Here is a 10779-nt window from a genome sequence, read left to right as displayed (position 1 = left end):
GTGGCCTGTCTCACCTATCAAGTCTTCTCAAATCTCTTGCCGGGCTTTATTTCCTTAAATTGAAAAGAAATCCTTATCTAAGACTCCGATTTTAGCTGATACCGAGTTGAGTGAGCGTTATCACGTGAGTATAAAAGCGATTCGCCGATCGGAATAGATCGACACCTCGAGTGACTCTTCAAGTATGAAAAAGTCTACCACTCGGTACTAGTTTTTTTTCTTTTCTGTGTGTATTTCTGAAGATACGAAACCACCAACGAAGACAATTCCTCGAAACCTAGAGATTCTTTCTTCACAGCTCCTTCGGTGGATAACCGCATTTACTTGATGCTGAAGAAACAGGAAGAATGATTAAGCATCGCATAAAAAATTGTAAGGCGATATGAAAACCATTCCATACATATAAAACGTCAAAATATTGATAAAACTTTTCTCCAAACTTTGTGTACCGAATCATTTAAAACTTGTGAAGTTCCGTGAAATTTCATTTTTTGATAAACAATTTTTTTCTATTTATCTCTGACCAGAACCAAGAATACATATTTATAAAAAAATATGAAATTTCTTGATCACCGAGTTCTTTCTTAGGACTTTCATAATCACATGTTGAAGTTTGATATAATTCGGCGCGCCCAGTTTGGAGATAAGTTTTATAAATATTTTAACGTTTAATATATATATAGAAGGATCCTTTTATATCACCTTAAATGCTGTAAAAAGATTTGGTTTACCTTGAAAGGCCTCCTCGAAAATGCAAAAGTAGTTCCAAAGCGTCTCTCCGACTGGCTCTTCGGGAATTTTCAGATTTCCTCCGAATTTGGTCGGCAAAGCTGTCACACCTATATGCGACAGAAGTGTTTGCCTGTTCGTCCCGTGAAAGTGCAATCGATTGCGAAGCTTCTCCTTGGGGGGAGCCAAACATGTTAAATTAATATCGCAAACAATAACCGAGAGAAGGTTCTACTAGGTACCTGAAGGAAGGGCTTGAATATCGCGAAGACCATGTTGAAGATATAGGGCTGGTTCACTACGTGTACGCCCTTTAGTCGACATGGAACGCATTTCTGGACCCACTCTAAAACTGCACTTGCAAAGCTCGGACTGAAATACGTCACTTGACTCAAAGAGAGCCCGTCCATGTCCAAAATCACGTGGACCCCGGATATCTTTGATGGAGGTGAAAGAAATTTTAAAATTAGCCACCAATGATAAAGGAATGAAAATTCAAAGATTCAATTTAATATAATACAAAGGAATTTTAAATAATTCGGCAATGATCAAGCAATCAAAATTCAAGGATTCAATTGAATATAATGCAAACCGATTTTAAATAATTTAGCAATGATCAGGGAATCACAATTTAAGGATTCAATTTAAGATAATACCTGCGTTATCGGCTCCGCCATGGCGGCCTCGAGAATTATCATAACTCCCCTTAATATCTGCTCCAGGCTAATTTCCTTCGGTTTCCACTTTCTTCCACTCTCTATTAACAATAGTCTGCACCCATCCTCTAACCTCAGGGGCATTGGAGTCAGAATACCGGAAACGAAAATTTCTCGATTCATGCTCGGCACCAAGTTATTGCAAATCCGTGGATGCGAAAGCCGGTAACGATAAAAGCGTTTTATCTGTAAATGGAAAAAAGATTCATTGTAAATTATTCCCTTACTCTTGAATATCTTCAAGGTCTTCCTTTATGCTTGCCATTTCCATCGCACTTTTCGGGTACCATTTGCAAGGCCTTAGGAACTTTTTCAGGTATTCCTCTTCCGTGGGCAGGTAGAGGTCGGGCTCACCTGTGGGAAAGAATTATTAAAGATTAGCCCGTGGCAATGAAATTTTAATCAGAATTCCTTTCCCTTGTGCTTGTGAATGTCGCACGATTTATTCCCGCGGGATGGTTGAATAGAAGTGCACCAAAAGTGCATCAGAAGTGCAGCTGATCGCCACTGGGAAATCATGACGGAATCCGGCCGAATAACCTGAATTGCCATAACGTTTCTTTTGCAAATATCCCCGAGGAATCGGGGGTAAAATTCGCTCTCAACTCTGTTTGCTTTTCAGAGCGAGTAAGTATACTTGCACGCATATTGCGCTGCATCGGATGCACTCGAGTGCACGGCAGGAAATCGCAGTTGCACAACTCGCTAGACGTGACTTTGGAAATTCGCTGAGGAGCTCAGGATAGCTCGACAGAGCGATCCGTTAACTCGGGAAATATTTCCTTGCAGGGCAGGACAATTAAAAATAGAAATTACCCCGATGACTCGAGGATTAACGGAAGAGCCTTTTGAAAGTGGCGCGTAAATTCGAATGCATCTTTCAGAGACCCCGGTACTCTAAATGCAACCTCGACACTGCACTCTGACACTTTTACCTGCACGTACACCTGCAATTTTCGCGACTGCATCGAGGAGGGAAACGAAAGTAAAACTGAGAAAGCGACGCTGCTTGTCTTTCCTTTCTACATTTTACGACCCGTTATGGTGCAATCTTGCGCGAGGAATGCCGTTTTTCATCGTTTTCAGTTTACTCGTTGTTGTCTTGTATTGTTCTTTCATTTTCTCTATGCATTTCGGATTTTATCGTCGACCTAGAATTCGAAAATTCAGCTGCTGGGTGCATTGAAAATTTCCACGGTCCGCCCCCGATTGCAGGGAATCTGAGTCGATCGATTTCAAAATCACACCGCGATGCTATCGTGTGATATGAATTTTTACGCCCCTCGAATGTGGTATCGGCGTTCAATTATTTTCGAAAATCCGGTCTCGATTGCCGGAGATTTGTCCGACTGAAAGGGAAACTGAAAAATGTGGAACGGGTGCGTCGATGCTGAAGATGTGATCCTTGCGTTCGATCTCTCTTCAAATTAAATTGATTAATTGATTGCACCTCGAATTCGAGTTATTTTGCACGTCGTATTTTTCGCACAGATTTTTTTCGCTCTGATAATTCGGTTAGGGTTTCAGAACTTTGACATTCGATTGAAGATTCCATCGAGAGGTCGAAGGGTAACTGCGACAATGATCGACCACTTGAAGTCTGTTTCGCAATTAACCTGTATTAAAAAAATAATAATAATAACACGCCGACTAAACAATTATATTTAATTCAATAGAATTTCAAGGGAACATTTGCAAAACCTGTTTCGAAGTAAACCACCACTGTTAAAAATAATTCATTAATTAAACGACCGTCTTTTATTCAGTGGAATTTCAGGGGGACGTTTAGCCGCAGAAATTCTTACTCGGTACTCGATAAATTAATACTCCTACGAAAATCGGCATTCATGATTTAATTCCGCGAAATTCCACGAATTTTCGGACTTTTTGTCCAAGAGCTCCGGACATTGTCCTTCGAATCGGAGCATAAAAAGAAAGTAATGCCCAAGGTTACACAGCAGTATTACCGGGGAAGAAACAGGTTTCAAAGTGGTCTTGAAACGTTTTGACAAGTCGTCCCGAGCCCCGTTGAAGACAACAAAGACCGAATTTTTTTCCAAAATTGGACTTTTAATCAACCAATGAATACCTTTCAGCAATTCCTTCAGAGCCTTATAGCCTTCCTCCCGGATTTCCGGCGTCTCTCTCAGCTCCTTTAGTGCTTTTTCCGTAAAAAACTCATCCATCTCCTCTACGGGTTGAAATACGAACTCTGTCTCGCCGATGTAAAGTTTCGGGGAGGTTTTCAGTCGTTCCTTTAAAGCATTTGCACTTGCAGCTGCAGCGATTTCCGGAATAGCCATTGCGAGTATTCCTTCCTCTTCCTTTCACTCCGACTTCTCCTCAAAATCGATTAAAATTGCGATTAGGTATAAACCAGGGCCAGTGATAACTGGAAATTGGGACGATCTGATTTTACACCCTGGAATTTCGATATATGATAAGCTATCGTTCGTCATCAATAGTCAGCGAATAAGTAAAATCTGATAAATCTGAAAAGCGATCCGTCAGTGATTACTCCCCTAACCGAAATTATGAAAAATAATATCGACTAACCTTGTGGAAATTTCACTGCAAGGCCGACCCCCGGTTTTGATAAAGGAATTCCGACGAAGCGTTAATGAAATCGTTCGATCTGCAATTCAGTGGGCATTGCGCAAAGCTGTTACGTTAATTGTAATCGGAATCGCCGATTCGGGAGCGTCTTGAACGCGGCTGAATTTTTAGCAACCTGCGAGGGAATGATTGGGAAAAATTTGTATAATTATGGATGGTACTCGTTATGACTTATTGATAGTAATATAAAATAGTGACGTCGAGGAGGAGGAGGAAAGAACTCACCTGTGCGGGATTTCCTTTGAGACCAGCCTCGCCTGAGCCACTTTCCTGCTCCCACTGGGAAGGAATTCCGCGCGGAATTCCTATGGGAATTTAATTCCGCAGCGGATCTCGCGGCTGCTTCGAGAGCGCTCTTAGAGATCGAGGAGGGACGAATTGCCGGGGTAATATACAAACTATCACTTATGCTACTTTAAACTCGGTATTTCGAGAAAGGAAATGATCGGACCACCGCGAGGTCTCGTGGTGAACTGGCCGCTCGTGAAATACCGGAGAAGGTTTCAACCTCGGCCAGGTTTCCCCACTTGGACGGCGTGACACTTCGAAACTGTGGAGGATCCTGAAGCAGTACGCCGTCTCACGCGATCGAATTTTAAAAGGGGTCTAATGTCAAAGAGAATACCTGGTTATTTAAAATGAGGGCCACGTCCCGCGAGTGATAATTAACATTGTAATCAAACCGGCGATGAGCGCCTTAGCGTGGCCAAGAAATTACAAAATCGGAAAGAAACCACTAGAAATGTTGACATTTTTCGGAATTCGGTAATGAACGCGTGGTTATTAATTCCTTTAATCGCATTTTATTCATCTATTTGAAACTATTTGTTTTACCTGGGCGTACTTAAGATAGTCTTATCAATGTTGATGAACATTGTAATCAAACCGGTGCTGAACGTCTTATCGTGGCTAGGAAGTTCCAAAATCGGAAAGAAACTATTAAAAATGTCGAAATTAGTCTTTAATAGTCTTCGGAAAACATCATTCATATTTTCCCATTTATTAACGCGTGGTTATTAATCCGTTTAATCGTATTTGACTAATCCGTTGCAAATGACTTTTTTACCTAGGCATACTTAAAATAGATCTTGTCAATGTTAGTGAACATTGTGTAATGGATCGATTTTCTGTGATATTTTCCTTACATTCTGGTTTTGCGCATTTTCAAAAAACGCAAATAATACTTTCCATATTCATTCATGAGCACGAGGGCAAGGCCACATGATATGTCACGAGGCAAAGTCAGCAACTCGTCCATAAAAAATAAAGAAAACGTAGAAGTGGTTACACATGTAATGATAAGTGGTTATAAATCTGTGCGAACCGATCTATGCAGATTAAATCGACTCAAGGTAATGGAACTCGATTTAACCGTACGCGATTTGTCTTTACATATGCAGTCACCTGTACTTTATTTCTTCTCAAGAGAAGTATCACATTTTATTAATCCGTCGTGAACAATTTATTTAACCTGGCCTAATGGCGGCTAATTTTAAATACACGTATAAAATCCTTAACGTCGACGCTCACGGACCGTGATGTACACTTGTTAAGAGTTACCTTAAGAAAAATAGAGAAAGTGGAGGGAAAAGAAGATCTTCAGTCTATTCCTGCTTGCGGAATCCATAGGAGTTCCATTCTGCAACGATAAAAATCGAAGATTGTATGAATATCGCGAGGGAATTAAATCGGTCGTCGGCTTTTCCTCGATAATTAATAACTCTAGTTGTCTCATTTCAGGAGGTGATAAAAATATCTCCTGGACTCTTTTCCATCACAAAATTAGTAATTGGGACGGCATATCATGTTTACGGAGAGCAGTTGCGGAACATCCGAGTGATAGGGTAATGAATCATCCTGGGCGCAATGATACGAGTGCATCGCCGAGTGCAGCACGATTCATGATCTCCACTTTCCAGCCGCATTGTCTCAGAACTTTTCATTATTAATGGAAGATACATTCACGCACCTTTGATTCTGTCCTCGATTTTGAGAAGTGCCGGGTACCAATCGGCACCTGTGTAATCCATTTTCGGCAATTGGCCACCGTAATCAGCTGGAAGATGGCTCGGTGCCATGAAGGCGTGAAGAGAAGACATTTGCGAGCCGTGGAAGTGCATTCGCTTCTTCAGCTTTTCCCTGACGAAGGGCTTGAAGAGCTGCCACACCGCGTTGAAGAGGAGAGACTGCTTCACTATGTGCACCTGCAAGGAACGTCGATGATTGCTGTTATCGTCGTTTCTGAGGAAGGTCTTGCCACGACCCCGGTGGGAAAAAGTACCGTGTAGGAGCTCGGATTTAATCTATATTTTAATTACTTAGATAATTCAAATCATTCTAATTATTTTAATTATTAACTTTACCTCCTTAAGGCGAAGCGGCATGGCGTCCTGGATGAAGTTGAGAAGTCTCATGCTGAAGGACGGCGTCAGTCCCATGACTTGCTTCCTAGACAACCCGTCAAAGTCCATGACAACGACCGTCCCGAAGACCTGCAATCGGTAAATATTAACATCTCTATCCCCGTGTATATTGACCGATTAGGGGAGGCCAAACAGAGAATTGAACCTGACACCTTGCAATCAAGGCCTCCCGCTATCTCTTATCGATACAGCCACTTGTATCGACTCGTGCATGTGTCACGAAGCAAAGTTCGATCGGCAAGTGTACGCATGGAGATTACAGGAGATTAGTCGGATTAAACTCGTATTTTGGTCCGGGAGACAAAAGAGAAGAAGTCACTTGGAAACCAGGGAAAACGATTTCCTTCCCTAAGGGCTGATTGCCTTTGATTTCATATGATAAACGATTCAGTGATAAGTGACCTTCGGCCTTAAAATTGTGACAGTGATTTCTGCTTGCGATTTCCACGTTATTTCAAGCGTTAAAATCCATGATTTCCCTCGAAATTCGGGCTGAGTTTGGACAAGAACCTGCGTTTCTGGCTCCAACATGGCGGCCTCGTGGATTAGGTAGAACAGTCGGAACATCTGATCGGCGCTGACTTTTGAGGGGTCCCATGACTTCCCGCAGTTCACCAGGAGGACTCTTCGTCTCTTGTCGTCTCGGTCCTTCAGGACGTTCACCACGTTGTTCTCGAGGAAGGCCGACTTCTCGTCCTGTGGCAGCAGGTTGTCCAGGAGGGCACTGTGCTTCACCTTGAATTGAGCGACTCTCTTCATCAAGGCGAACGCACTCTCAGGGTAGAACTTGCAGGGTCGAAGAAAAATCAGCAGGAAGTCGTCATCCGTGCGGAAATAGAGGGTCTTATCGTCTGCGAAAATTAAATAATCGTTATTTCACCATCGAAAAATGAACAGGAAGTTATCACGATTTTTATCGGATGAAAAATGAAAAGAAAATCGACTTACGCGCGGAAAAAGATGACCTTGACATACGCGAGAAAAAAAAATCATCATCATTACGTTGTCGAAAAATTAACAAAATTATCAGGATTCATTGACGAAGGAAAATCAATAGGAAATCGCTCTTCGTGAAAAATTTAATTTACCATCAAAAAATTAACAGGAAGTTATGACGATTTCTTTCAGATGAAAAATTAAAAGAAAATCGACCTTCACGCGGAAATAGACGATCTTGATGTATGTGAAAAAAAAATCCACCGTCAGTATGCCTTCGCAAAATTAACAAAGCGTCAACATTTATTTTCACGAAGAACTTAAAACGCGGTGACTTCATTCCATGCGTTTCTGAACTTTGCTCGTTTACTTCGTTGAAGACGATTGTACTTTTGATCGATTGATAGGACGTCTCACGTCACGAGAAAGGCGCGACTGACTCGTATGGATTTGCATACAATTTTCAAATGCGATGTGAAAACGAGAAAACAGGGAAAAAGCTGTAAAACCTAATCACACATACCCCGCACCTATAACCTAACGACATTAATAGCAGTTAATATGTTTCATTGTCAAGATTTGCATTTAAAATGCAGAAAAATGCTTTTGCCGATGCGTGTCCGCGTGCACTTTTCATTGTTTCTCATGAGAATTTCATTATTGTCCGTAATTTGTTATCAGCGACAATTGCGACCTTGCGTAACAAGGAAATCGCCGATCACCGATCACGCACCGAGAACTTTGCCCGTTATTCTCCATTCTTCTTTTTTTTTTTTTCCTTTCCCGTTTCAAAGGTAATTACGGAGATTTCGTTCCATTTTCGTCCTCCCTCGGGATTGCAAGAATTACCGCGGTAATTTCCCCGTAGCACTTGTTTTTCCACACGTATAAAAAGGTCTACGATAATGGTTGTAATTGAAGGCTCGATAAAAAATTAACGGAAGCACCGAAATAGCTTGCGATAATAAACGCAGTGCAGCCTTTAGATCGCCGAATGGAACTTGCCGGAAAAAATTCTATCGGATTTCTTTCCCCCCCCGAAAGTCAAGGTTCAGTAAGGCCCCTCTCTTATCATGCGCGGTCATAGATCGATTGTGTTATCGATATTCCACCCGATCCCCTTTCCAAACTCGAGTGCCCAGGTCCAGAGGAATCTTTCCGACTGACTTGGACCTCTTGGAATTCCTCGAAAATGTTTAAAAAAATTATTATACTCCTGAATATTAATCGCTTCGAATCTTACAATTAATTATGAATCTATATGTAACTTTCAGATCGCCAAGTCAAGGCTCGATCGGAGGAGCCTATTCAAGATAAAAAATAAGTAAAACGATCGACCGAAAGCAGTGCGCCGTGATAACGTAATCGGGAAGACCGAGCGTGACCTGAGAATCGGCTCCATATGCAGCGGATAAGACATAGGATAAGACCGTCGTTATCCACGAAGACATCCTCTCAAAATTCCCCGATTCTCTTAAAAAATTCAGCCTGACACATCCCGAACCAATCCCAGCCAAAAGATGACATAGAATTTTCCTCAAAACGAAAGCCACTTGCTTCGTCCACTTCTAATCACCCTTTTCTATCCACTATTAATGATAACGGTGGAGTACTTTCCTCAAAAGCGGAACATTGCTGATACGAAGACTTGAACGCAACAAAAAAAAAATATATATATATCCGGCGCAAAGTACAGAAAACGTGCAAGATAAAAAAGAAAAACATGAAAATCCCAAATTTCCGGTATTAATTTTATAAATGCAAAGATGGAGATTTTCATGGGAAATATAGCATGCGTGAGGTATAGAAAGCTTAGAAAGTAAAAACATGGGACTTAAAATTTCAGTATTGATGTTGTGACTTTGATACGTGATAACGGCAAGGGGAGCGTAAAGAAAATTTATAAGATGTAGAAAATATTAATTTATAGTATTGCGAGAGTAAAGATGGAGACCCACCCTCGAGCAGTTTCTTCAGGGCGACGATTCCGTTTTTCATGTTTTCCTCGTTTTCGCGCAGCTGCTTTTCGGCGACAGCCTTAACTTCCGGCGTGATGGGACCGTCTTCCAGTTGGAACGCCATTTTGGTCCCGCGAAGAAGAGTCGAGAAATGCCTCGGAAGTCTCGCCTGGAGGTTCCTGATCGAGTCTTAGGGGTAGATCCTCGTCGATGGACGACCGCGATATATCTGGATCGCGGGACGGCCGCGACGGTCTCCTCTTCTCTGGCATCTCTTGGCTCAATCTTTGACCGCTCAAAGTCCAATCGAGCACTCGTATCGAGACATCGAGCACATCAGGGGTCCACGTCATTCGTCCCCGTCTTGGGGTACGATAAAGCGCTGCCCCCTCTCGAGGACTCCGAGATTGCCGGAAAACGCGTCAGAATTGGAGACGGAGACTCGCAATCGAGGACCATTGACCGTGTCGAAGCCGCGTGGATATTCGCTTCCCAGAATATATAAAGTTTCCAAATGGAAGATGGACGCCACCCCATGGTAACTCAAACAAAATGGCGGCCTCCGACCCACCGCCGGCCGTTGCAACAGGGGCTAAAAAGCCCTCACTTTGAATGAAACCTAGTTAGAAAATATCTAGAAAAGCTAAAGAAAGGTATACCACACATTTAGATACCACTAACTCACGAATTGTCACCACTGGGACTTTTAATTATCGCTGGGAACAGTTGCCTCCCTCCCCTCTTCGCGCGGTCATCGTAGTCAGCTGCGGATGAAAATACGACGATGTAGTGAAGTGGTTTCCCGTTTTCATCGCGCAGTTATGATGAAACCTAAGGAAGACAATATTAGAATCGACATTTAGCCTGAGTTCAGAAGTATGAATGACATTTCTGTTGTTTTAACTTATGGAATGCAGTTTTCCTACTCGAGTAACCTATAGCAATGGCCGACGCAGTTGCTAGGGGGTTTCGCAGTGCTCGGGGAGATGGCGCTGTCCACGGTTTCGGCACCTGGGAACAGAGATGAGTTGGGAGATTGCTCACGGGCAGGGTTATACGATCAGAGACAGAAATGAGCAGAGATGAGTTGGGACATTGCTCACGGGCAGGATCGTGCGATCGCATCCTGTGCTGCCCTCTGGTTTCGTACGTTAGCTTTCACCGTTTTTTGCCCCCAAGGGCGGCGCAACGAATTTCTGATAGGAGCTCGCGCACTCGCGATGGCGGTACCATCTACCAGTCGCCGTTGGCGGCTCACGTACTCGTGATGCTAATACCATGCGGCAGTTGACGGTGGTGGCTTACCTACGCTTACCGACACTGCTCCCTTTTGATGGTAAGGGGAGAACACTCGTGACGCTCCATTTGACTTTATCTACAATGGTATGACCTGGTATGACA

General features: G+C 42.7%; 2 protein-coding genes across 5 annotated transcripts; both read right to left on the bottom strand.

Moving 5' to 3' along the window:
* Positions 1 to 30: 30 nt before the first annotated feature.
* Positions 31 to 4594, bottom strand: LOC105704504 (alpha-tocopherol transfer protein-like). 4 transcript variants are annotated; one of them, XM_012433786.2, is made up of 8 exons: positions 4287 to 4594; positions 4002 to 4176; positions 3535 to 3937; positions 1708 to 1799; positions 1386 to 1631; positions 972 to 1166; positions 732 to 903; positions 31 to 330 (listed from the first exon to the last, which is right to left on the bottom strand). In XM_012433786.2, the coding sequence occupies exons 3-8, from the start codon at positions 3746 to 3748 to the stop codon at positions 293 to 295; spliced, it is 957 nt and encodes a 318-aa protein (XP_012289209.1). In that variant the 5' UTR covers positions 3749 to 3937; positions 4002 to 4176; positions 4287 to 4594; the 3' UTR covers positions 31 to 292. The 4 variants fall into 4 exon arrangements, with proteins under 4 accessions (XP_012289209.1, XP_012289210.1, XP_012289206.1 ...); XM_012433787.2 differs by having other exon boundaries at positions 3535 to 3787; XM_012433783.2 differs by having other exon boundaries at positions 3535 to 3867; positions 4287 to 4593.
* An 848-nt stretch (positions 4595 to 5442) lies between these two features.
* On the bottom strand, positions 5443 to 9621 carry LOC105704505 (clavesin-1). The gene is made up of 5 exons (XM_012433788.2): positions 9379 to 9621; positions 6995 to 7335; positions 6425 to 6553; positions 6031 to 6265; positions 5443 to 5700 (listed from the first exon to the last, which is right to left on the bottom strand). Exons 1-5 carry the CDS (start codon positions 9500 to 9502, stop codon positions 5666 to 5668), a joined length of 864 nt encoding a protein of 287 aa, XP_012289211.1. The 5' UTR covers positions 9503 to 9621; the 3' UTR covers positions 5443 to 5665.
* Positions 9622 to 10779: the final 1158 nt, after the last annotated feature.

The sequence above is a fragment of the Orussus abietinus genome, unplaced genomic scaffold, assembly GCF_000612105.2.
Source record: "Orussus abietinus isolate OABI.00-Male unplaced genomic scaffold, Oabi_2.0 scaffold6, whole genome shotgun sequence".
Classification (NCBI taxonomy): Eukaryota; Metazoa; Arthropoda; class Insecta; order Hymenoptera; family Orussidae; genus Orussus; species Orussus abietinus.
Note: the sequence above shows the minus strand (reverse complement) of the source record. Positions and strands in the feature narration are given on the sequence as shown.

Coding starts and splice junctions, on each gene's coding strand:
- LOC105704504 (XM_012433786.2), bottom strand. CDS start 3,748: ATGGCTATTCCGGAAATCGCTGCAGCTGCAAGTGCAAATGCTTTAAAG. Junction 1,800..3,534: donor TCTGAAGGAATTGCTGAAAG/GTATTCATTGGT, acceptor TCTTTCCCACAG/GTGAGCCCGACCTCTACCTG. Junction 1,167..1,385: donor TGGCGGAGCCGATAACGCAG/GTATTATCTTAA, acceptor CCTCCATCAAAG/ATATCCGGGGTCCACGTGAT.
- LOC105704505 (XM_012433788.2), bottom strand. CDS start 9,502: ATGGCGTTCCAACTGGAAGACGGTCCCATCACGCCGGAAGTTAAGGCT. Junction 7,336..9,378: donor CCTGAAGAAACTGCTCGAGG/GTGGGTCTCCAT, acceptor TAATTTTCGCAG/ACGATAAGACCCTCTATTTC. Junction 5,701..6,030: donor AATCGAGGACAGAATCAAAG/GTGCGTGAATGT, acceptor TTATCGTTGCAG/AATGGAACTCCTATGGATTC.